General features: G+C 42.4%; 1 protein-coding gene across 2 annotated transcripts in view; it reads left to right on the top strand.

Annotated features, from left to right (window-relative positions):
- The window catches only part of DNAH9 (dynein axonemal heavy chain 9), a 146,056-nt gene that overhangs the window by 60,199 nt on the left and 59,474 nt on the right, over positions 1-26,383 (top strand). Inside the window, exons 26-30 of one of the 2 annotated variants that reach the window (XM_033139585.1) lie at positions 4,086-4,346; positions 10,791-11,216; positions 14,489-14,608; positions 21,066-21,254; positions 24,547-24,782. In XM_033139585.1, the coding sequence (XP_032995476.1) occupies positions 4,086-4,346; positions 10,791-11,216; positions 14,489-14,608; positions 21,066-21,254; positions 24,547-24,782 (1,232 nt within the window). Of the gene's footprint in view, positions 1-4,085; positions 4,347-10,790; positions 11,217-13,530; positions 13,560-14,488; positions 14,609-21,065; positions 21,255-24,546; positions 24,783-26,383 lie in introns of those variants that run through there. The other variant, XM_033139586.1, reaches the window with a different exon arrangement.

Here is a 26,383-nt window from a genome sequence, read left to right as displayed (position 1 = left end):
CAGTCTTTGTGACTGAGAAATGCCTTACGAACAGTATGCCTTACGAACATCTGCTGGCATACTGAAAATGCCAAGGGCTGGGGTCAGGCTGCCAGAGAAAATATCTCAAGCAGCTATGAGCCCTGTAAGTCCTATGTGCACCCAGAATTCTATTCTCAGTGGTCATTCCACCCCCACTTTGTGAATCTTTTAGAGCTGCATTGTTTTATCATGTATTTAATGAAGTGGACTCCAGTCCACAAAAAATATGAAACTGTCAATTTTGGTTTCTCTCAGTTTCTCATTTTCCCCAATCTTAAATTTGGTTCTCCCTATTTCCACATCAGTTAGTGTTTTTTCTTAGAATGGCAATGGCGCCCACTTGAGAAGTGCTGGAACTGAGTTCCTGTGAGTTGCCCCTGAAAAAAAACCCTGACTTCCCTGATCTTCACAGTATAGTATTGCTAGTACATGCAGGGAAGGAGAAGCTTTCAGGCAACCATTTCATTTTCAGAACTCTTCTCCCTATGAGAAGGGAATTGCATTCCACTTAGCTTCCTGTGCCTGCCCTGAGGCAACCTGTTAGCATTTCTTTTGTTTTTTAAAAAAAGGTTTCAATGAATTCCAGACTTGAGTCTCTCCTGCTGTAGCAATTAATTGCTGACCTTTCTGATGCAGTGAATGTAGTAGTCCTGAAACCCCTGGCACAGGTAATCGGATTAAAAGGGCCTGCTGGGAGCCTACTGGGAAGCCTCTCTGTTCTTAATGCTCCTACTCTTTGTGCAGGATTTTTACCTTCTGTCCCCCTGGGAATTATATAGTGCTGGCCTTGCTTGTATCTGGCTTGCTTTGTTCTCCTTTCCATCAATATCCACAAATCCATCTAAGGTTCCCTCAGAGAAAACACATCTTCCCCCTTCTCAGTTGAGGGGAAAACAAAGCATGTGGATTGGTCAGGCCTTAATTTTCAGGGTTGAAGAGCTGTGTGGAGGCAAGTTGGGTTGCTGTGAGGTTGTTAGCTCAACCCTGTGGGCCGACACAGAGGGTAAGAAGCATACCAAAGTTGTGCCACTTGTCTGGTCATGATTACCCTCCACTACATTCCTATATATTGCTTTGCTTGTTAGCCATATCCTCCACAATGTCTTTGGAAGGGCCTTTACTGACCAGTTTATGTGAAAGCCCAGAAGAAAACAAAAAATTGTTTCCTTTTTTTGAACACTCTTGCAACCATTGTTGACCACGTTGAAAAGATAATCCTATTCACATAAAAGAAACTAAGCTTTCTCACACCTTCCCTCAGTTAATGCCCCTGTTAGTCATCTTATGATTTGTCAGCCATTGTTATTTATTTATTTATTTATTTGTTTAATTTGTATACCCCTTCATTTGTAGGTCTCAGGGTGGTTCACAAGATAAAAACACAAAATACATAATAAAAACAAGAACTAAACAAACTAATATGTATATGACTTCATGGAAGAGTTTTAAGACCAAAACATGTGGGGTTTGTTTTCTCCTTCATCTTCAAAATAAAGATCTAATACTTCATTGAAACCTACATTAAGTTTCCAGCTCAAATCCTAGCCCAATATTATGGCCACCGGTGCAGATTTTAGCATCTCAACTCCCCACCTCAGATTGGTTTGGTATTAGTGACATGGTTTAGATGCCCAAACTTCACATTACAAGTATTTGCTTGATGGTGCTCTTAGAACAAGAAAAGCTGCTTTGTGTTGGCAGTATTTGGGAGTGAAGTGGGGGCATTTGTACTTTTCCACCCATTATTTCACTGCTTCATATCCCCCCCCCCCAATCAAATGTGTGTTTGCAAGGACAGAAATGCATTTGAAGCCTCATGGGGGAAATGTCATTGAAGGAAGCAATATGGAACAAAGACATGATGGGTGTGAAAGTGTAAATGCCCCTTCCACTGCTGCGTCTCCACACACAAACATTGCCCACTGGAATAACATCTTCACCACACATTTTTGCATGCAATGCTTAGTTTAGGGTTAAGTATTAAGGTTTCAGTGTTTGCTTTTCATGAGTGATGATGCTTATTCTACTTTAAAAACAGTTTCCCATCCTTTGTCAGAGGATCTATACACAGGGACAATTATTCTGCTTTGTTGCATTTTCCTGGCTTTCAAACACAACCCTGGTTCTTAATACTTTGGAGCCTTTCTTGGTTTTTTTCCGTTCCTTTTAAAAATATGTCAAATCTTTAACCTTCAATTACTGTTGTATACTCTGCATTTTTTAAAAGAAGGCTTTGTCTGGAAATGCCATTGCATCTTACAATGAGAGCCAGTGGATTGCGTTTCTATCCTCTCCCTTTATATAGCTATTATAAGGGTTGTGTAGAGCTGACAAGTCAATCCCTTGGTTGCCTCATCGGAGCACTTAAAGCCCGATAAACTTTCTATTCATACATGTATCCAGCATGCAATTACTTATCATAGGCAGAAGGTTCTGAGCCTTATCTAAAAACAGCCCCTCCAAACCCCCCCCAAAACCCCCAAATCTCTCCTCCTTCAATTTCCCCACATCTCCAAAGAATTGTAAATGAGCCAAACGTGCCACTGAGTTTTGCTGACCAAAGTGCTTATGCACCCCCAAGTAAGCTAAGGGTATTTTTGCTTCCTCCAGCAGAACAACAGGAGATGAAAATGGATTAGCCGTTCAGCAAAGGCATATACAAAGGATAGGGCTCTATTCAGAGCTTACACAAAATGCCTGCCACTTACTTTAGGGCGATTACAGGGTGTTTAAAATCAGTGCTGAAAATGGCACGGAATCCCAGGCCAATTATATGTCTGCCTTTCCCGACAGGCAAAGGTTTACCCTGGAGCTCCAGAGCTTACCCTTGCAGGTTAAATAAAAAGAATATTTGTTCTGTATAGCGCTGTTGTGTTCTTATAAAGGAATTGAAGCTGGTGCTGTCACAGGGTCTAGAAAGAGTTCTTCATTTAAAGCAGTATGGCTGTCATAGCATGTGGAAACTAGTTCTACATCCCTAAAAAAAAACACATCTCCAAAGAGATTGCTTTTTGTGTCTTCTTCAGCCATTGTGCCACATCCCACCTTTTCTCCAACGACAGAAAGTGCATCATCAACCGCGGGAAGAGCTGCATGTGACATGAAGAAGGAAGAGTGTTTGTTGTTATTAGGAAGAGGTCCCAAATTCCATAGCAGCTTGGAGTTAGAAACCATCTTGATCTATAATAATGTTGTTGTTTTTAAGTCAGCTGAGATGAGGATGTTTTTGGTATGGGGCAAGAAAAAAGCTATCTCAGAGTACAGTTAAATCACAATATCCCAGTTTCTGTCTGGGTTGCTTTTGGGGAGGTCAAGCTGGGTTTTGAGATGGAAAGAGCAGACAGCCTTTCTCCCAGAAATGGGGAGGTGAAATGTACTCACAGCTTAAGTTGGCTGAGGCTGTTCCAAGCCTCCTGAGCTCTCATAAAGTGGCTGCATCTGGAAGGTGTTTATCTGCACATGCTGATAACCCTTCTTTTTGTTCTGCAGAATTAAGCCACCAATATTTTCAGCAGATGATCACTGATGAGGACACACTGGTACCCAACCCATACAGCAGCTTCTGTCCCAGTACAGAGGAGACAGAAGAAGCTCAAGGAGGAGGATTAGGGTGAAGCTGAAGCAGGGTTGCCCTTATGTGGGGAAATAGTAGGAGGATTAAATGAAGGCCAGGTGTTGAGAGGGTGAATATAGAAAAGGTATGATGGGACAACTTTCTGGTTCATGTGTGGGTCAAGAGGTACAGAACCCCCTAAATATATGATGCTACATGCAGCTATCAGCCAGATGTCAGATCAAAATACAGGTGACATAGCAGATGTTCACTTTCCAGTTTATCAAGTTCGGTTCCCAGGATGTAGTCACTAAAAATCCAGAACCAAATACTGGTTCCAGTTTTTTTCTCCTCCATCTGTATAGAAATGAATCCATTGGCTTGACATCTGTTGAGAGCTTTTGTCTTCTCCCCCACTGCCCTCTCCCGCTTTTCAGACATTCCTTTTCTCTAAGTGCCCATAATACTAATTCCATGCCCTCTGGCTGGGTTTGCATCGTCTTTACTCCAGGTAGATGATTTAAAGGCAAAGTTGGCAGCTCAGGAGGTGGAGCTGAAGCAGAAGAATGAAGATGCAGACAAACTGATCCAGGTGGTGGGCATTGAGACAGAGAAAGTCAGCAAGGAGAAGGCTATTGCTGACGATGAGGAGCAGAAGGTAGCCCTGATCACGCAGGAGGTCCAGCAGAAGCAGAGGGACTGTGAGGAGGACTTGGCAAAAGCTGAACCAGCCCTTGCAGCTGCCCAGGAAGCCCTCAACACACTCAACAGGGTAAGACCACAAGAAGAGCTTGATGAATCAGGCCAATGGCCCATCTAGTCCAGCATCCTGTTCTTAAAGTGGCCAATCAGATGCCTGTGGGGATCCTATGAGCTGAACATCAGTGCAACAGGTATTGGGGTGGTGAAAATGGGATTTTCATAATTGGGCTGTGGAGCTGTGCATATTTACTTAGGAACAGGGGTGCCAACTATAGGGGGTCCTGGGGGCCTGAGCACCCACACAATTTTTGTTGTGGGTGCTCAGCACCAATACCACAGGGCCTCCAACACAACTTCTGGTGCCTCGCGAAGCAATGGAAGTCATGTCCGAGGCCTTGCGAGACCTCAGAAATGCTGTCGAAGGCTGTGGAGTGTGTGACATCACGTCACAATGTGACATCATGACACTATGTCACATGCGCTGGGCACCCATAACCTGAGGTCTAAGTTGGTGCCCCTGCTTAGGAAGAAGCCCCATTTAACACATTGGGACTTCTAGGTCATGTGCGGGGTCAGACTGCACATTCTCTTGATTTGTAGCAACAGTTATCTGAGATGAAATTTGAAACCAGTGGATTCCCTCTCATTTATCACTCAGTTGTGAACTCATAGCAATAACTTACCTTAGCTCAGGAAATGCTTGTTTCATTTTCTTTCACACAATATAATGCTTTGTGCTCATAGTGGTGTGTGTGTGTGTGTGTTTATGTGTGTGTGTGTGTGTGTGAGAGAGAGAGAGAGAGAGAGAAATCCTATGAACAAGTAAACATGAAACCTTTATGTATTTTGTTTATTGTACTTCTGAGTCACCTCATGATCCATGTTGTCTGGGTGACATGCAGTTTAAACAAATGTAAACAAATCAGTCAAATGCAACAATTGTGGCACTTTGCTGAGAACAATCAAAATCCTTCAAAACCACAACACGGAGAGTTAAAACTCACAGTGCAAAATGCACCAAATCTCTATAACAGCAGAGACTCAAATAATAGCAGTGAACTAAGTTAAAGCTACATTAGAAAGTCTGGGGCAAGAAAAAGGTATTTGCTTGACACCAAAGGGATGTTAATATGGAGGCCAGGTGAGCCTCTCTAGGGAGAGCGCTCTACAGCTGGGGAAGAACCACTAATGAGAAGATCTTCTCTCTTGTAGCTGCCCTCCACACTTCAGAATGAGGAGGCAAGTGGAACAGTCTGTCAAAAGATGGGCTTAGATAGGTACACATGAGAAGGAGTCATCCTTTAGTTGTTGAGGTCCCATTGTAAGAATTGGTTATGCATCCATATATCTATTGCAGAACCAACCCAATGAAGAAGAAAGGTGACACAAGATATAAAGATGCTGCTCAGGAAGCCAACCTGGGAAATATTTTGCAGAGAATCGGTTCTATTGTGTTTGCACTCATGGGCCTGGTTTGGATGTCACATTAGACTATAGTTCAACATGAAGTATGGTTTGTTGTGAATGAGCAGGATGTTAGCGCTAGTGCGTGCTGCTTAAAAGTCCCACTTCACTCTTCCTCGTTCCTGCTGTGGCCATACCAGGCAGAAAACAAACCAGAGGCTGGCTAGCTCATTATGTACAAAGTAATGGCTTGTTTCTGTCCAAACCGGTTCACATGTTTACTGGTTCACACATAATGCAGAGCTAGCTTCTGGTTTGCTTCTTACTAAGTGTGGCAGCAGCAGAAGAGGAGTGAAAGAGGGGCTTTTGAGCAATGAACCCCCCCCCCACACTGCTTATTCCCCTTAAAGCACAGTGTATTTTTAACTGTGATTTATGAACCAGGCAATGGAATCATTTCAAATAACTGAACCTATTTAAGCAAAAAAATGGGGTTTGGAATAAACGGGTTGTAGGGTGACTGCAACATACCCAAAAGCAGGGGAGAGGATCCCTATGTCAAGGCTTATTTGCTAATGCGTCTTAGCATATGCACAGACTGAATTGTTCCCTGTCTTCCATCATGGTTAGGCTAAACCAAGAAAAATGCCCAAAGATCAAGCAATTAAAAACAAACAAAAGCAAGTAGCAGCTTTTTGTTTGGTTCTGTTTTTTAGGGCAGCCATGGTGATTCTGTTGACAGGATCCGTGTGCCTAGAAACAAAATCCTAATGCAGCAGGAAAATGTTTGGATCCTGTCAATTTGGGTTTCATGCTGAAACTGTATAACATCTCATTAAGGCAAGATTAATGGGAAGCCTGGAGCTTCCCTGGAGACCAAGGCAGCAGCATTTACAGAGCACCAGAAATCACATCCTCCTCCTCACCTGCGTCAGAGAGTTTAGCCCATCCGTTGACATGAATAATTGGCTCTATTTGTGTGTTTATTAAGAAGTTTCAGCCATTAGTGCAGATATGTTTACATTGTGCTTTCATACGGAGCAAAATGAATATGCATTGCTCTTTAGTAGAAAGCAGTGGGAAATATAGATTGCTGAGGAAGGGAGGTTGGAACAAGGAAGATTGGTGGGTGTCCAAATAGATTATCTGGGCTTTGCATTTCAGTTGTGTTGCTGTCTGATCAATTTTAGGCATACATAGTTCAATTAGAAAAATGCCACCCATATTTTCTCCTTAATACACGTATTAGTCTGATAATGGGGATTTATTTTTATTTTTAAAAAGAGAAATCTCTGCTACCCCATATTCTTCATCTGGCCTTCAAGATAGTTGGACTTTGTGAAGATGAATATTCCTTTGGTGCTTTCTGGTAATTGGCCAGTGTTTCCCTGCTGCTTTTATGGGAATGGGTGTACTCTACCAGTTGCACAGTTTCTTGGGTGAAAATGAATGGCAAACATTGGTACAAAGCTCTTAAGACCATAAGGATTGCTTGCTGGATCACCTTAATCTCCACCTGGTCTTGTATTTGTTTTCAAGGCTGATGTGCTTGGAAGCTCACAGGCAGACCAAGAAGGCAATGGCCATGCTGTGTTATCTGTAGCTGGTATTCAAAAATAGAAGTGAGATCTGCAACAAAACATTGCAATGTGGAGTGCTTCTGATCAGTATTTGAGTCACTCAGCCATGCTTCCTTCCAAAATTCCTTGTTCCATTTCCCTTTCTTTTTGTACTTCTTCAAATGGGGTTTCCTTGTGCCTGCCGATATGTCCCCTTTTGGATACATTAAGGATTGGCACTCACTCCTGGACATCACAAAGTGGTGTAATCTACCCTACGTCCTAAGGACGATATGAACAATAAATCCAGCTGGGGAGTAGGGATATTTCAGGAAGAAGGGGGGAGAAATGTATGGCCAGCTCAGATAACTGTTCCTAATCAGTATGAAGGTTGAGTGACACACTTTGTGGCTGGATGCTTCAGCACTCAGTTGGTGTTTCATTGTGTGCTGATTGGAGTGCATGATGAAGCAAGGAAGTGACTGATTTGCCACCCATTCAGCTGCAGTGTGCATTCACTTGGTCTCGGGGCTGCTGTGTACCAAGGGTTGTGGGAACAGACCTGTAGAACTTTCTCTCCCCTTTCCAGAAAGATTCACACCGAATGTCAGACTGGTAGACATCGACACCCTCTCTCTCTCTCACCCAAAGGACTTTGCTGAGAGCCAAAACAGGTGTTATTTCAATTGCATGGCTAGTGTACACCTTAAGGTTTGTTTGTTTGTTTTTAGAATTTATTTGGCATTCTCAGGAGAGGTTTTTCATTGGGATAACACAATACAGGGAGGCAAGGTTTAAGTTCCCACCCCCAAGCTGCAAGTTGGATGAAAATTGCTCCCATGCCACAATTAACTTTAGGCAGGTAAGCCCTGTTAGTGCCAGATTTCCCCCACTCCCACGCTGGGAATTTAAAATGTAAAAGTCTGTCTTGGCCCTGAGATGGAGCTATTGAGTTCTGCAGCCAGCACTGTAGGTGGCTGCTGCTTGCACCCAGCCCATTCATACTGTTAATCTGTTAGCAAAATAATTCAAAGCCCGCGGCACAGCAGGCTGCTGTCTGTGTGGCCTTAAAACAGATGTCATTGTTCCTAACAAGCAAATAAATGAAAGCGCTTCAGCTCCAGGTAGACTCTGCTGTCAGGCAAATAATTCAAACCTTAGTTCAGGAGTGGCATTGCCAGAAGGGTTTTAGCTGAGTGGGGAGCATGTAGTCAGTTTGCAGCTGAAACGCCTCCCCCCACCCCATGACAGGGTTTCAGGTACAGGACTTCAACTTAACAATGCAACTCAAGCTGCTTTCTCTCTGGCACTTCCCCCGTTCACTAGTAGTGACAGAGGCATCATTTCTTAGAGCTACTTGAAACGAATTCCAGTGGTGAGCATGTTGGGATCTGGAAATGGCTTTACACACCTTGCTTCGTTTCATGCAGATTTGCTCATATTCCCTCAGGTTCTGAACATAAGAAGAACCCTACTGGATCCGGCTATAATGCTGTCTCTGCTTATTGAGTTCCCACAGAGTCCATCCAGATGCTGCTGGGAATTTCATAAGCAGGACACAAGGGCAACAGCCCACCACTTCCACCAGTTAACTGACAATTGGGGCATACTGCCTCTGATTCCAGAGGTAGCATCATAGAGTCATCATGACCAAAGCCAGGAAGATCTATGATACCATTGGCACTAGCCATTTGATGCTGCCCATAGTGAACTTCTGGTGTTAATTGGTAGCATTGGTTTTTTCCCCCAAGCTCAGTCCTGGAATCAAGGTTATCTTCATGACCAAATTGGTTCTGCTGCTCAAATTGTGTAAGTCTATACATACCAAGCAATTGACATAGTCATCTGGCACCAGACACAATAATCCGGAGAGACCCTAAGGATTTTCAAGTGACCACCCCATGCTACAGGTATGCTTCACCATGCCCTGCCCCTCAGGGATAAAGTAATTTTCTTCTGTAGACCTCAGTGTCATTGGGGAGATGATATATGAAGAACAAATGTGCCGAGAGGTTATTGGGGCAGGAATCCCCAGTGTGGTGTATGGCTTGCTCTGCCAGGGCTTTCACATTTGCTGGATGTCAGCATTATGCACACATTTCTTCTCAGTTTGATGTGACAGATCTTTGGCAGGATCGCTTCTTTGGAATATAGCCAGTGTTGTCTGTGTGTTTATATCAGTTGCAGCCATCTCTGTTCTTTGGAGGTTACCTGCTTAGCATCCTGTGCTATCAGTTCCATGATGGGTAGGTGGAATTCTGCTTCAGAATTAACCTGCGCATGACAAGAGGAGCCTTAACACTGGCTATTTCCAGCGCAGAGGAATTTAAAAATGGCTTTGAGGAAATTTATGGGTCAATTAATGAGAAACAGGTATCATGTGGTGATTTTAAAATGGCAGCCCTTTCATAGCTTGGCTGTATTAATATGATTTATTTATTTATTTGTATTTTAAAAATCCCACTGTAGAAATGAAACCAAGCACTTTAGTTTGTTGCTTTCTTGTTACACAGGGATGGGTGTATGTGTGTGGCACAGCAGAAAGGTTATTCTATGACAGAAGGCAAAAAGCTAAAAAAAAAAAAATCAGTGAAAGGGACATTCAAATGGAGGGCATACGTCTGTCATATTAAGCACATTTTAAATTGCATTGATTCAGTGGAAGAGTTAGCCCGACAGGCTTAAACACCCCCCACTGAAATCTATGGAACTTTAAAAGGCTTAACTTTTTCTGGGGTTATGCTCAGAGAGCACAGCCCCACATTTTATCTAGGATTCAAGCATCCTACTTAAATAAAATGTTATTGCAAGGGTGGATTTAGATGACCCAGCACCAGATGGCATTATTTCCTTATCTTGGATATGGTTCACATGCAAAGTTTCTTGTGTGTAGTGACTGACCGCACTGCGTATGTAACCTTGTGGTGGCCTTGCTACCAAATAAACATGGGCAGGAGGGGTGGGGGTTGTGTGAGGACACTGCAGGATCAGTTTCAGCATGTGGCCTGATGCTACCCACAATTGCCTCTCCCTGTGGATGTAGCCACAACACAGCAGGATTTTCAGAGACCATTCTGTGGAGCTGTATTGGCCCGAATCCACCTTGCATTAAAATGCATAAAGATTTATAAGGCAGCCACCTTTATGAGAACTCTCAATTAAGAGGCACATTTTAAAGCCCTTTTGCAGCTTCAGACATATCTTGTTGATTTCAAGGCATAGTAGTTTTTTTTTGGTCATTGTTGTTTTTCATACTGGTTAAATCTGTAATATTGTGCATTTTTAATGGCCTGTGAGTTGGGCTGAAATGCTGAAGGAACATGACTGGCTCTTATCTAACAAGCCGGCAGAGGCCCCTGTGCCACTAGAGGGATTCATTGCTTTACGTCCGATGAGTCATAATATTTAAAATTCACAGTGCTGCTCCTGGCTTCAAAGCTCCTCTCTCAGATTGATGGCTCTGGAGCTTGACTCCATTACCAGCAAAGTAAAAAGAAAACCCATTCATTTTCATCTAACAACTTTGGTTTCTCCTCCCCGCTCCTTTTCAGACCAATCTGACAGAACTGAAGTCGTTTGGATCGCCACCTTCCGCTGTCAGCAATGTCACTGCTGCCGTGATGGTACTCATGGCTCCTGGCGGGAAGGTGCCCAAGGACAGGACCTGGAAAGCAGCCAAAGTGGCCATGACAAAAGTGGACGGCTTCCTGGATTCCTTGATCCACTTCAACAAAGAGAATATACATGAGAACTGCCTCCGAGCCCTTCAGCCCTATCTGCAGGACCCGGAGTTCAAGCCTGAGCTGGTGACGTCTAAGTCCTATGCAGCTGCTGGCCTCTGCTCCTGGGTCATCAACATAGTGCACTTCCATGAGGTGTATTGCGATGTGGAGCCCAAGCGGCAGGCTCTCAACAAAGCTAATGCCGAGCTTGCTGCTGCCCAGGAAAAGCTGGCTAGCATCAAGGCCAAAATTGCAGTAAGTCCAAAAGTCCAAGGCAGCTTGTAAAACAGGTTTACATTTCTCTTAGCATTGTTCTGTGATGCACTGGGTAGAGTATAAGAAGTTGCCTTATACGAGGGCAGACTATTTTGCCATCTAGCCCAGTAGTGAACCAAGAATCTGCTGAGTGATGTTCCTTTGCCTGTCTCTTGCCAGTAGATGGGCCATTGTGCTGTGCGCCACTCAGCTATGATTTACAGTATGGGTTTGGCAGAAATTAGAGATCCGTGCACTTGTAAGGAATGAGTACTAAAGTTTGCATGGGTGTAGCCAATGGAGGGCAGGGAGTGGCAGCTGCCCTGCCCCAATCCATAGCTAACTGAGGTTCTTCCCCCCCAACAAAAGGCCTGCCCCCCAATAAAAATCCTGGCTACGCCCATGAAAGTTTGTATTAAAGATTTGCTGGATCCAAGCTAATTCTTTTGTACAGTACATTATGTGACTTTTACTAAGGGATAATGAATCCCTTTGTTAATTGAAGTTGCTAACCTTTAAACTAGCTTTAAACCGGGGGGGGGGGAATCCATTTGTTAAGTATTGCACACTATTGTTAGCAACAGCAACAAAAACATTCATAGATCATCACCATCTTATACCAAATCAATCTCATAAACACTGAATAACAAAAATCATTCCAGCTTCACAGCACAGTGCGGTACAGAATTGAAAACTGCTCAGAACTGTCAATTAAAATGTGTTCTTTAATTAGGAAAACCTACGAATCTGTGTCACAGCATAATTTCTTTACAAATCACAACAAAACTTTCTAGGGTGGTTAAAATCCAACGTAAAATGACATTGAAATATGGTAACATTGGACAGCTGACAAAGTAATTTCTATATACAGTACGTTCTTCAGACTTACCCATGTTTGAAAATCTTCAAACTTAATAGCTGCTGCCTAAACCATTTGTAGTGTGAGCAGTAATGAACCAAGCTACTTCAAATCCAACCCATTTATTCTACTTTTTTTTCTTAGAGTTTTTGGGTGATGATACAAACCATTCATAATCAGGGGAAGTCTCTAGCTTGATGAAATTTCCTTTTATTTTTAGTCACCTTGAGCAATATTCTGTTGGAAAGGTGGGATGTGAATATTCTTAATAAATAAATAAATAAAAACTTACATCTTGCCTATTTTAATAAGAATGCCAAGGCTCAGTGAGTAAAATAGTAACAAAAATATTTTTTAGAAATCCATAGTTCACCAAAAACATTAATTGAAATATTAGCATAAAATCCAATGAGAACACAATAACGGTTACAAAACAGCCATCAGAGGAAACATTTGGCTGAAGGAAGGAAGGAGGGAAGGAGGGTGGGTAGCAGGAAGAGGAAGTGTGCTGACTTGGCATGAAGGGAAGGATGGGTGGGTGGCAAGGATCAGGGGGAAGTGAAGACAACAGTGGGACCAGTGTGATTTGCCCTACCCCACCCTTCTAGGGGGTACCCTAAGCAAACAGGGCACTGCCTCACTTTATCCTAATGAGGAACCTCCTCTGCCTCTCCTCACAGAGTGTTGCATGAATGAAACCCAGCTGAGTGTAAGCTGGGATGTAATAAATAAATGAAAATGCATGCACATGCTTTCAGAAATGGAGGAAACATTAATGTATAGAAGTCATTTTAAATGTTACAGCTCTGGGATTTAATGACAAACAACGCTTGAAAAGGCTGCATTTTGTATTCTGTACAGGCATTTGATCAAGTAACTCCAGATTCTACTAAAAAAAGAAGTCCCTTTTCATATTTGGGTTTATTTCTAGTGTATTGTTCAAGCAGTGTTAAAATGATTTAGAGGCACTTAGCTTTAAGCTGTTTGTGCTGGATACAGATAAAAATCAATTGTTAGCTTCAGTTCTTTTGTCACAGAAGTGAAACGTTTCAATAACTTTGAGAACAGTCCGATTTCGTTTTACAGAGAAGCAGGAAGAGAATGTCATCATATATGGGCAGTGATTGGGTGGCCCTTTCAAAGTCCATTGCCAGACCACTGAAGCATAGCTAAACAGGGCATTTTTGCTTGGGTCCTTGGTCACAGCCCTTTCTGTAGCTTTCACACAAACAGCCCTCCATATTTAGGCTGCTAAATAATGTTGATAAATAAGTATTAAGCCTGGAGAAAATAATCTCAAGGGCAATAAGCTCTAACTGGCAAGGAGGCAGTTTCCTTTTCTGCTCAGCGCTTTTTGCACAGGATAGGTCACAAGATGCAAAGTTGCATAGGAGAACAAGGAAGTTTGGCAGGTGCAGCTTTTGTCACCCCTGCATAGCGAGCTGAGCCTACCAAAATTTGCTTTTCTGTGTAAACTGTCAAAGGTACAGGATGCCGCTATCTCCCTAGCAGCTATGTCCAAGGGGTTAAGATTATTACCTATATACCCGAGTATAAGCCGACCCAAATATAAACCGAGGCACCTAATTTTCCTACAAAAACCTGGGAAAGCTTATTGACTCAAGTATAAGCCGATTCACCTTTGCCGCTGTGGAGGAGGAGGAGGAACAAGCAGCCCGAAAGCAGCCCTTTGGGCTGCTCCTTCCTCTTCCTCCTTTGCCAAGTTTGCATTTATGCGAGCAGTTCAGGAATGGAACAAGCTGCCTGGGGAGAGTAAAGAACCGCCGTTCTTGTACGCTTCTTAAGGAATGGTTGACTGGGGAGAGTGGGTGGCGGCATGAGCGGAGAGAAAGGGCTTCTTTCTCGCCGCCCCCACCGCCCGCCTCACTCAAGTATAAGCCGAGGGCAGCTTTTTCAGCACAAAAATGTGCTGAAAAACTAGGCTTATACTCAAGTATATATGGTATAATGGATGTTTTAAGGCACAAATAATGGGGTGAATTTAAAAAAGGGGTGTGTAATAAGTGAGGTAAGTTTTGTTAACTGTGGAAGAGGCCAGCTGTTAGAGTGATGGAAAATTCCCTTAGAAACCCCAGGTCAAGCCTAGATCAGCTTGCCCCCCCCCCAGATTCCCCATGGGAGGAGAGGGTTTTAACCATGTTGTTTTTCCCACAGAGTTGGCACCATAGTTGATGCTTCAAGGGGATTCTGTGGGTTTGTGAATTTAAAAGGTCAGACTGGTTCTTCTATTTCCAGCAGCGATGAAATATATAACCTCTGTTAGGTGTGTCTTCTTGAGTAACAGAAGAAAGCCCACTTCCTTCTGACCAGGGGTGTGTGAATACATAAATTCAAATTGCATCACGTCATGATCTTTAGTTTCTCCTACGGTTTTCTTCTTTTCACGCTACAGCACCTTAACGAGAACCTGGCTAGGCTTACAGCCAAATTTGAGAAGGCCACAGCAGAGAAGCTAAAATGTCAACAGGAAGCCGAAGCCACAGCGAAGACCATCTCCCTTGCAAATCGCCTGGTGAGAATCACTTGATGAGGTTTGGGCTACCATGTGAAGGCCAACTTGTGGGTGGGCGTTGGAAGAACTTTGTTTAGTTCTATATGGACAACTAGCTGTGCTTCTGTATCTGAAAGTTTGTCCAGCTCAGAATGAAAGCAAATAGCATAACGGTATTACATCAGACTTGCAGAAGAGAGCAATTATTCAGCCAGGATATGTACAGCACGTGCCCCTTTCTTATTTATCAGTCTTGCTTTTCTAGGGGAAGTGTTTCCTGGTGTGGAGTGCTGCTTCAGGGAGAAAAATCAAGTGACAGCTAGGATTCTTGATCTCTCCAAGGAATAGTAGCATGTGAATAGATCAGAAGAGCGTTGTAGTGAATGCCTTAGTGGTTCTGTGCAAGCGTAGATTCAGCAGTTATTAGTTACTGTGAGCATAAAACTCCTTGACTACCATATCTGATTGGACTAATGAACTAGCCACAAATGCACAATGCAACCATTGCATGTAAAGCCTTGAAACTTTGGGACAACAATCCGGCCCCCCGTGCCTTTTTCACTTTTAATCATTCATAGCAGTATATGTCTGTATTGTCTGGTTTTGTGAATGATACATGGCTGTTGGCATAGCAGCCATTCACTAGCTCCAGCTGCTGTGAAATGAAACCTTTAATTTGTGATTTTAATGAGCATATGGGTTTTTAATGAGCACTGTTGCCCTTTATCTTTGCAATAAGTGTCTATTCATGTGTGTAGTTGTAATAGTATTGTGTTGTGCAAAAGGCCTGCCTTGCTTGTTTAACAAGAAGCAAAAAGTAAGGGCCTGCTGGTTGCTTAAAAAAATATAGCAGTCAGTCGAACTAGTTAGGGACATAATCATATAGAATGACTAGAGCAGCAGTCCTGTATTCACTGACACTGAAGTTTTCCTCTGACTTCAGTAGCGCTCACCCAGAGTAAGAGATGTTGCAGCTTATAGCTATGTGCATTAGAAAAGTGATACAGTCTACAAATGCTTTAAATGCTACAAATGAACAGTTGTATTTTAATATATCCCAGCCAGTGTTGTTGGCAAGTACAATGGGTTAAGCCTTAAATAGTTCATGGAATTCATTATATATGATTTAAGGCCACCCTACAAACTAGTTTATTTCCTACATTATTATTATTATTATTTATTATTAAAATACATCAACAAATTTGTTAATGCACTGGAACGTATCTGCCACTAAAGCTTAGAATGCTTTCCTGTACCGCCATAAATGATGTCATGGCTAATTTAAACCGAGCACATTCATTCAAAGTCTAGTTTAATTAAAAAGTTTAACATAAATTTTCATACAGATAAATGCTGCATCCGAGAATAATTAAGGCAAGCGGCAAGCGGCTAATAGGAGACACTTTTCCCGTCATGCTTTTCCAACACAAGTATCAAACCATTCTGCATTTTCACCAGCAAGTGGAGCTAGTCATTTCCACATTCCTACTTGTGTTTATTTACAGAGGATTGAGAGTTTAGCTTTTGAGGCTGTTACCAAAGAAGTCACTCTTAGAGAAGCCAATTAAAAAGTGAAAGAAGGAAAAGAACAATAACAACTAATTAGCATGGAGGGTGATCTCTTAATTAAGATGGAAACTGGTAAAATGAAAGATTTTGCTTTATAGCACAGATGTGGGATGTTTTTCAATCTTAGACTTTCTATTTTTAGGTTGACCTCTTGTCCTGCCTGGCATCTGTGTATGATTTATGCACTTTTGGACTAATTTGATAAAAATGAGGGTACTTGCACCCCAAGCACAGCAGAAGCTCAGATGTCTTACAATAATTTCCCTTGCAAACATGTAGAGGGGAAACCAGTCTGAGCTTCCCATGGTGAGCAGAAGTGGAATATTGGAGATGGAAATCACTTTTCCTCTTCTCACAGTGGCCAACCAAATACCTATGGCATTATTTTTGTATTTCTGGAAGCAGATGAAAAACGTGCATTTTAACACTTCTTACAATTAGGCATTCCAGTTTGTTGTTGTAAACTTGCAAGCATAATTCATACAGTTTATATTTGACAAGTTTAAGTTAGCACATGTGCTTTTCTGTGTCATGGTTCGATCTTGAAAGGTGAGAATTATTGGTGTGTGGTATTTTCAACATTATGTCACTCTATCCCGCCTTCCATACACCTGGGATATTATTTTATGTATTAATTTTGAAATACTTTTAGACCAAAAGTCAAGCTTTTGGGGGGACAGGGTAGAACTAAAAGTTAAGCTTTTAGTCCGCCAGACCTGATTTTGTATTGTTCTTAATATGGACATTGTATAGTTTTTCACATAATCCTCCTCTTAACGACACATACTCCCTGATGCTTTAAAGCAAGGGAACTTCCGTAGGACAGTTTATTGTGACTTGGTGCTGCTCACAGATGCAATTTTTGAGCAGCGTGCACTTGACATCATCATTACCAAAATGCCAGTCCATATTATTTCTGGGAGGAATCACGGCTGATTAGATTGAGGAGGGGTGATATATGAAACTGTATTTTGATGAGGACAGTGTTGTGTGGACACTATGAAAAACTTGCATGCATAAGCAGCACCAAGTCCACAATAAACCATAGCTGTCAACTTTTCCCTTTTCTTGGGAGGAATCCTATTTGGAATAAGTGAATTTCCCTTAAAAAAGGAAAAAGTTGACAGCTATGCAATAAACTGCTGTGTAGAAGCACCATTAATTTGTAGCTCTCTCTCTCTCTCTCTTCCCCCCCCCATCTTCAAGATGACTCATGATTTTATATTGGTGCACCTGTCTCAGGAAATGATTATCTATTTGGAATATTCCTCTTTTCTTTATGTGTTTGCCTTGCTTGGGATAGTAAAATTAGAGATACTCATTTCAATTAACATTTGTTTTGTTCTTTCAATTTAAAACAAACAGACAACCTGCCAATGGTGCAATAATTTAGGAAATCTTGTAATGCTAAGTATCTTCTCCTGCCAGCACTTTCCACCTTCAAAATACATCTCTCACAATTGTAGCTAAATTAGCATGCTATTTTTGTATTTATTGTCTTACATGCCTGATCTCACATTCTGTTCTGTTTTCTCCAAATAAATCTTTTTGTTGCTGTTTAGGATTACTCTTTCATTTAGTATTTATTCTGATACTCTGACCTATCAGTGCTGCAGCTTCTCCTTCCTTAATTTCTTTTCCACTGAAAAGTGCCCGATAGCAGTGGTCATGTTTTTAAAAACAACAAAATAAAATTCTTTTAAAACAATTGACCCACAACCCAACAATTGATCCACAACCCAACAGCATCAGCTAAGAGTATAAAAGTTTTGAGAAAATAAAAAAGGTTTTAGAATTGCCTGCCTTGAAGATGATGTTCTCTAAGTGATAGATGCCACAGAAAAAGACATTAACTGAACATTAGCAGTACATATAATGAGGCCTCAATTTATTGATCTCAAAGAACAAATGGATTTATGTACCACACTGTTTGGATGTAATATTTCTGAAGAAAGTAATGGTGAAGTTGGGAAGACCCTGGCTTCAACTAGGGCACAGGTTTCTCAACATTTCCGGGTATTTTTTGTGTGTAATGTGAACCAAGATTTACATAATTTTACCATGTTAATCAAATACAAAGAACGGCACTACTGAAAAAGCTTGAAGCGACTCAGGTAAAATGGCTGTTTTGATTAAGAGAACTCGGAATATTTTTTAGACAGACATATTTCAGTTATTGCAGTAAAATGAATATGCAAAAAAGTGACTTAATCATGTTTTCCAACATGCAATTTGTTTTTTTTAAATAAGAATTTATTGGATTTTAAAATAAACATACACAAATACAAACACTACAAAAACTACAAAACAAAATACACACAAGCAAAACACTTATTTATCCATCCTTATACTCTTTATAATCCTAAATTTGGGACTTCTTCGCGTCCTCTCTTCTGCGTTCATTTCTAATCTTCTTTAGTAACTTTGTAACATTGTAAAATCTACTTTCTTACACCTAATCTTAATCTTATAATTATAATCAACATATCTTAAATCTTATTCTTATCAAACAAAACACCAAATTCCACATCTCAACTTCTTTTATCCTCTCTTAACTAAACTTTGTTATACTCTAGCCTATATTTCTTCTGATTCCAATTTCAAATATTAAAAAAAAAATCACATCTTATCATTTACCTAAATGTTTCTTCCAGTCTCATACACCATTTCCCCTCTGGTTTCGGAGTTCCGTGGTCAGCCTTTATGATATCCCCTTTAAGTATTCCTCCTTTACCCCACCCCCTCCTGTCCATCACAACCCTTCCCATTACCTTTCCCATCCCCCACAAGTCCACCCCCCAAAATTCACCCTTTCCAGCTTCTTCTTCTTCTGTTATTTCCTTCATGTTCAGTTTTAAACTTGGTGTTCTTCGTTGTAGCTTCCTCTCCTCCAGATTGTAGCTTTCTTCTTGATAAGTAGTTACTCTAACATTGTCATAAAGTATCTCTCCTCCACTCTCCGGTACATATTGCATTTTCCATATTTGTTGTTCTCGAGCCCTTGGGCTCTTACCCCAAGGGTTCATTGTGCTGTCCAAACTGTGAGCTCCCCACCTCTCACGCCAAGGGAGCCTTTCTTGTTTTCCAACTTGTGTATCCTCCTCTTCAGAAAATTCCTCTGGATCTGCATCCTTTCCATCCTTTCCATCGAGTGGGTTTAAGAAACAGTTCGCTAAAGTAGTTCCAATCTGGGTAAACTTGTCTATAACTCTCTGCTGAAGTAATTGGCATTCTAACAATAGCCTTTGCTGAAATGGTGTCAGTGTTGAGTCTGGCATTCTTTAATCTTCAAGGACACCGTGGGATTTGGATAAGCAGGAAGTGATGAGGTCTCAGTAATTTTCCAACTGCGCAATCCAGTCCAAAGCCGCCATTCCCTGCCTGACCCAGACTCCTTGGCCAGGGGGTTAACGGTATCTTTCCTTTTAGTTTTGCAATCCACAAGAAGAAATAAATCGAACTCTCAGTCTACCCCCCAAACAGGGTTTTCTAAGGTATACAAAATCAGCTTTCCACTTAAAATAGACAGATCTTTCACAGCTACAGTTTTTAGGTGTTACTTTAAACTTGCCGCTGTCAGAGAGAGACGGACTTCCTCTTTGATCTCTCTCTGTGAGCCGAATTTCAATCTTTTAAGCTCAAATTATGCTCCGTACTTACAGAGTCCTTGTTTTAAGTCCAAATTGAGGAAAAGCGGAGCGCTCAAAATCCAGCAGTACCCGCTGCTTCGTGTCTTCGGTTAGCGATGGCTCTTCAGCGCCGCACCGGAGCCTGGCTCGCTCAAGCCTCCCTTTTACAAGGGTTTCTCGAGAGCCAGGTCGGCACGTCTGGCGCCCGCTAGAACCCAAGCCCTCGGGACGCCCCTCCCGAGGTTTAACGGAGCCCGCAGTGCGGTTGCGGTCACTCCAAACCCTGAAAACACCGGAGCCGAGACAGCTCCCGACTGCACGGAATGGCACTCACACCAGAAGTCCCCAACATGCAATTTGAATACTTTGAATACTTTGTAGAAAGCTCTGAGAGAAAAATATTATCATTATAAAAAAATATTAAATAGATGGTTTCCCATGGCCTGTGCAGCCGTTAGGCAGAGTGAGGCCTACACCTCAGGTAGCAGAAGTCTCCAAGGTGGTGTTCCTGCAGGCGCTCTGCCAGAGAAGCGGCACCAGCATTTCAGGCGAGATCTCTGAGATCACATGACATCTTGCAGAGTGCATGAGATCTCTCACGATTTCAGCATGATTTCACCCAAAATTGATACTGGGGGCAGACATGGCAGTGGCAGTGCAGTATGGCACTTTCCATTTTGCCTCAAGTCGCAAAGCCGGACATGCTGCCCCTGTGGTTTCCTGTAACAGATAGCCTACCATTCTCCTCGGAAAAGACTCCTTTGTCTATTTAATCAGAAAAAGCTTAAAAGGTCTTAACCAGGCATTTTCAGTCTGACTATAAACTTATATGGTAGAGTAATAGGATATTACTCATATTTACCTCTGGGTGAAGCAGCAGTAGGAAACATTATTTTCTCTGACTTAAAATCCCATCAGGGCTGGGTCCCAGTGTGAGAAGCATGCTAGTTCAACTAGGCCCAGACCGTTGGTCAATTTCTGAGGCCAGGGTCAGTTGGGAGAATTATTCCTCAAACTTTCCTTTCCTGACCTATGCAAAATCTAAAAAAAAAACTCCAAAAAGAAAGGCACAAAGATGAAAAATGGCTATAAGCTCCGTACCGCATCACTCTTCACCAACAGCAGTTTTGTGACTTCTTAGGTTGCCAGTATAGACATCTTGCTTACTCCCAACCAGTACTTTGTAAGAGGCCTGCACTCCTAGGAATGAAAAATCTCTGAAGCCAGAATTTATTTCTTGAGCTTTAATTGTGTGGTTTGTTTTCCACTGCTCATTCTAGGTTGGGGGCCTAGCCTCTGAAAATGTGAGGTGGGCTGAATCAGTGAAAGACTTCAAGCAGCAAGAGAGTGCACTGTGTGGAGATGTCTTATTGATAACTGCATTCGTCTCTTACTTGGGTTACTTCAGCAAGAAATACAGGCAGGACCTAATGGACAGTGTGTGGAAACCATACTTGCGCCAGCTAAAAGTGAGCACAAGATAATTGTCACATTTTCAGATGCATCTCTGCTTTCCAATCTGAACTTTTGTTCTGTCATGAGCTCGAAATCAAAGGCAGTCTATAATTGTGTTGGAACCAGGTTTAGAATGGACTTTTGAAAGCGCTGCGCCCTGTTGTTGACCATGACATTTGGGAAACATTTGTTACTATTTACCCAGATGGCTTTGAATTAATAGGTTGTGAATGTCCACAATGCACACACAGAGAGAGCTTTTGGATCTTCCATTTTTGTTTGCTTCTGTCTGCTATTCTCTCTAAAATGCCAAACAATCCTTAAAAAAAGCATTTCTATATGATTTATTGTTATATTGCTCCTGTGTTTAAGATATATGACGTACCCTTAGGGATTCTAGTTCCAAGCCTTCTGGGTAAGCAAAGCTTGCTCTAGGGTCGCCTGGTGTATACGACAAGTCGTTCTGGAACTGTGAATGCTGCCTTGCAGCACCACAGCAGACTTGTGAATGTGTTAATTACATTCTGCAAAAGTACAAGGTGTAATCTGATCCTGTTCTATCAAGCTGTCAGCTTAACCTGCCCCAGGCCTCATTCTTTGAGGTTTTTGTGTCATTGCTTGTTGTTGTTTTTGTACACAAAAGGATGTATTGAAGTAGAAGAGGGAGGGGTTGCCAATGAGCTAATTTATCTTAGCCCAGGGATGGGGAACTTGTGGCTACAGATGTTGTTGGACTCCTAGATGTTTCAAATGTTGATGCTGCCAAATCTGCAGTCCAACGTTACCCTGAGGGCCACAAGCTCCTGATCCCTATTTTAGCCCATGATTCCTTGATAAAATTGTGAAAACTTAGCTTAGCTGTATTTCTACTGATGTTCTACTCCACTGTATTCTAAGACTAAAGTTTGAAAACTGTAAGTGCAGCATGTTCTTTCCCCATTGGCTCAGATACAAGAAGGGCAAAACCGAAACCCCCACACAAACCAGTTGTGTTTAAATCTTATGGTTTCAGCTTAGAAGTACATTTCTCTTAAAGAAATTTGGTGGTGGCAATATCTAGGAACTCTGTAACTTGGCTAGCTGGGGACCCTTATGCATCCGGTTAAGATAAGCATTCCATATCATGGGTCATGAGGGCAGAATCCATGGCACAAAAATATTTAATCCTCTGCAGAAAGCTTTGAATATCGTACTTATCATCAGATGGTAACCCCTTCAAAGTTGTGTTCCCTTTGGGTGACTATCCTGTAGCCAGGATAGTGGAATGTTGAATGTAGAAAATATAATATATCTAGCTTTGGCCGACCATTCAGTTCCTAGGAAATAAAGACAGGACCCTTGCTTCCACTTCAGCTATGTACGCTGATTCACATTTTGGAGGGCAAGGCATATGTCAATGGGTCATATTAAAATTAGTTTTAAATTTGGAAAATACCTTCTTGAACCTTGGGGCTTTTACACAAATTTTTCACTTTAAAATACTGTAAATATACACTTGTATGAAGACATATACATATACATGTGACATATTTCATTTGGTGAAACTGCATTGTTGAATAATACATGCATGTGAATGCTGGCAGCATTCTGAAGATCAAGTGGGTGTAGCTTGAATAGCTTGAGAACAATGATCCCAAGGGGTAATTACACCCTGGAACTGATGCTGCAAGGCAGAGGTTTTCAACCTTTTTGAGGCCACAGCTCCCTTAACCAACTACATTCTTTCTGCGGCACCCCTGTGGGGCTCAGGAGCCCAGTTATGTCACCCCTTGCCTGCAGAGCTGGCAGCCTCTCACCCTTTTTCAAACACCCTTTCTTGTGGAGTTTTCCCTCAGCCTCTTCTCCTCTCCCCTCTCCTCGTTAGTCCTCTGGACAGCTGCCATCCCTGGTGTCTGAGCTGTCCCCCCACCCACCCCAAAGACAAATGCCTCTCAGAGTAAGGTTGCCAGTTTTTTTTCAAAGAATCTGGGCACACTTTAAAAAAAAAGAGGAAAAAGGTTATTTTAAAAAGTTATTGAAAAAAGAAAGAATATCTTCTCTCCTGTGGTCTCCTCTGTCACGCGACCTTCCTCTGGGCCCCGGCCTGCTCTCTCGGAGCGCTAGCCACCATGGAGTAGGCTTGGGTTGGGCCTGGGCTTGGCCACGTGTCCTTGCCCTCCCAGTGCTCTCCTACCTCTCCTCTTCACTGGTGGCAGCAGCTCAGCAAGTTCAGGATTCCCCTCTTTTTTTCTCCTTCCTCTTTCTCTCTCTTCCTTCTTCTCCTCTCCTCCTTTTCCCTGCGTCAGCTCTGGGGTTTTACTGTCCCCAGAGCACCGCTTGGCAGTTGGCCGGGTTGCCGGGCGCTCTCGCTCCCAGCTTGATTTGGGTCGCGGGGTGTGTGTGTGTGTCAGTGGTTCCCCCAGTTGACACACCGGGCACCCCTGGTTCTTCCTTGGCGGTGGTGCTGGCAGTGGCAGTCTCAGCAGCCTTGAGCCAGCCTAGTAGTGCAGTTGGCTCTGGTTGGCTTCAGGAGCTGCTCGCTGCCATGGCGCCTGCCATTTTGCCTCGCCAGAAGTCCCCATATGATGTGTCTTGTGCCGTTGAACCAATCACACAACATTCATTTCCTACTAATAAATCTACAACACTTAAAATATAAATCCGGGTACATTAAATGAAATCCAGGGGCATTCTGGGGATTTTGTCTGTGGACAGATTTGTAAATCCGGGGACTGTCCCTGGGAAACGGGGATGTCTGGTAACCATATCTCAGAGGCACCATTCATCTGGGGAGCTTGTAGCCAGGTCTGCTGCAATGAACAGCTGTGCAAGCCTTTGGGAGACAGAGAAGCGAGAGGGCATCAGAGGAGGGAGGGAAATAAAGAGGGACAGAGGCCAGTGTTGCCCGTGGCACCCCAACCATCATTCAAGGCACCCCAGGGTGACATGGCACACTGGTTGAAAACCACTGCTGTAAGGGGTTCCAGGTGGTGGTTGTTTGGTTTGGATGGTGCACACAATGGTGAGTTTGGTATCTATGTGGAGTACTCCTTTGCCCAAGCTGGGTTTTTTCCATTTATGGTTAGGAGGCAGAAAATACCTTATTCCCCTTACTCCGGTTTCAATGATGCAGCAAGAAATTTGAGATCCCTCTTGTGCCTCTCAGTCTTTCACCTAAAGGTTTTATACAATCTTAAGAAATTGCAGGCGATAGTAGAGACTTGCTGTTAAATAACAGAAAAAGCAATATTAATTCAGCTTGCTGGTACTTGGAGTACATAGGTGTTTACTGTTCATCTGCAAGTTGTGTGCCTTTTGCTGTCCTAGGTTGCAATCCCTGTGACTCCCTCTTTGGATCCTCTGATGATGCTGACTGATGATGCTGACATAGCAGCCTGGCAGAATGAAGGGCTACCGGCTGACCGCATGTCCACTGAAAATGCCACAATCCTCAGCAACTGCGAGCGCTGGCCGCTCATGGTTGATCCCCAGCTCCAGGGCATCAAGTGGATCAAAACCAAGTATGGTGAAGCTCTCCGAGTGACCCGGATTGGGCAGAAAGGGTGAGCAGGCAGGACCATGCAAAGCTGCAGCTGGAAAAAAAAAAAACCTGATGTGTTCAATTGCAGTGTCAGATTTGATGTATATTCTGCTTCAGACTAAAGATCGTAGGAGGCAATTACGTTTGGAAGGAAAGCACTCCAATTTTGCAGCTATGTAGAACTTTTGTGTATTAACCTGCCTTTTTCATTACCAAGATTATAGAGATTTCTGATTAAATGGGGAGGAGCTGTGCAGAACTTGGCATGGTTGCCATAGAAACGTCACTGAAACTGTGAATGTACTGAGGAGGAGGAGAATGAAGGAGGTTTGGCTGCACTCTGGGTACCAGCTGGCTGTGCGTCACACTGCAGTTCTTCAGTGCTGAGGATTTAGTCTCTTGTTCTGTTGCTTCACCTCTGATATTTGGCCTTTAAGACTCAGGCCTCATGGACAGCGGTCTTCCAGGCTGCACTGTTGCAAGTTCTCAAAAGGAAGAGGTCCAGGGGTGGGGTGATAAAATAGAACTGTTATGGTCCCCTGCTCTGAGGATTCTTAAGGAGTTGTCTTTCACAGATCTTTCGAAAGACCTAGGAAACAATTCATAGACAGGCAAGGCACACATGAGAAGCTGTTTTTTGTCTTCTGTGCGTGTTGTCTTGTCAATGAAGAGGGTCAGTTTAGAAGAACTCTCACAGGTTATGATAATGAAGCAGCAATTTCACATTCCTCAAAGAAATCACCATGTTTGCATGTTCTGTTAATATGTGTGTTTGATAAAATGCATCTCAAGTAAACAATTTGTTGGTTAATTTGGTAAAAGGAAAAATAGATACAGTATAATAATAAAAGGAGAATTCCCTGGGTGTCTAGATCCAAGTGTGCAGTAAGTAATCAGAGAGCCCCAGCAGAGATTTAAAATCTCAAAGCATGCAGCAAAGTTCAGCATGGAAGTATAGACTGATAGACCTTTAAAATATCCCTTCTAAGTTGCTTCCAGAGTTCCTCACTTTCCTTAGCATAGAAAGAGGCCACACATTTTGTAAGTTAAAAATGGTTTACTTACAAACTCTTCAAAAGTTATATCAATATGCTTTTCCATACAGCAGCAAGAAAAGACAGGCAGTATGACTTAGGTTCCAAAATGGTAAATGTTTCTAAATTATTTGTATAGAAACACACAAAGATGACTTGCTGAAGTCATGTGGTCTAAGCTTGGAGCATCCAGCTTAGACCTCCTGAATGGTAGGGTTCACATGGTGAAAGTGAGAGAACAAAGAGTTTGGTAACCCTTCCTACAAAGGTGAGGGGGAATGGCCTTGCTAAGCCTGGCAGGAAGTCTTTCTTTCTTTCTTTCTTTCTTTCTTTCTTTCTTTCTTTCTTTCTTTCTTTCTTTCTTTCTTTATCTCTATACCATCATTTATTCATAGGTCTCAGGGCAGTTCACAACATAAAAATACAACATAAAAAAACACAAAACACATTAACCCAATTTATGCATTCATTAGATTTAAGCATGATTGATTTATCAGTCTTAAACAAGACTGGTTTATCCCACAACTTCATCCCATAAATTCAAGAACAAATCATTCAGCAGATTACAAAAAGCTGTCCAGTGCTTGCA

Source organism: Lacerta agilis, chromosome 2 (assembly GCF_009819535.1).
Source record: "Lacerta agilis isolate rLacAgi1 chromosome 2, rLacAgi1.pri, whole genome shotgun sequence".
Taxonomy (NCBI): domain Eukaryota; kingdom Metazoa; phylum Chordata; class Lepidosauria; order Squamata; family Lacertidae; genus Lacerta; species Lacerta agilis.
This window is presented reverse-complemented; position numbering and strand designations above follow the sequence as displayed.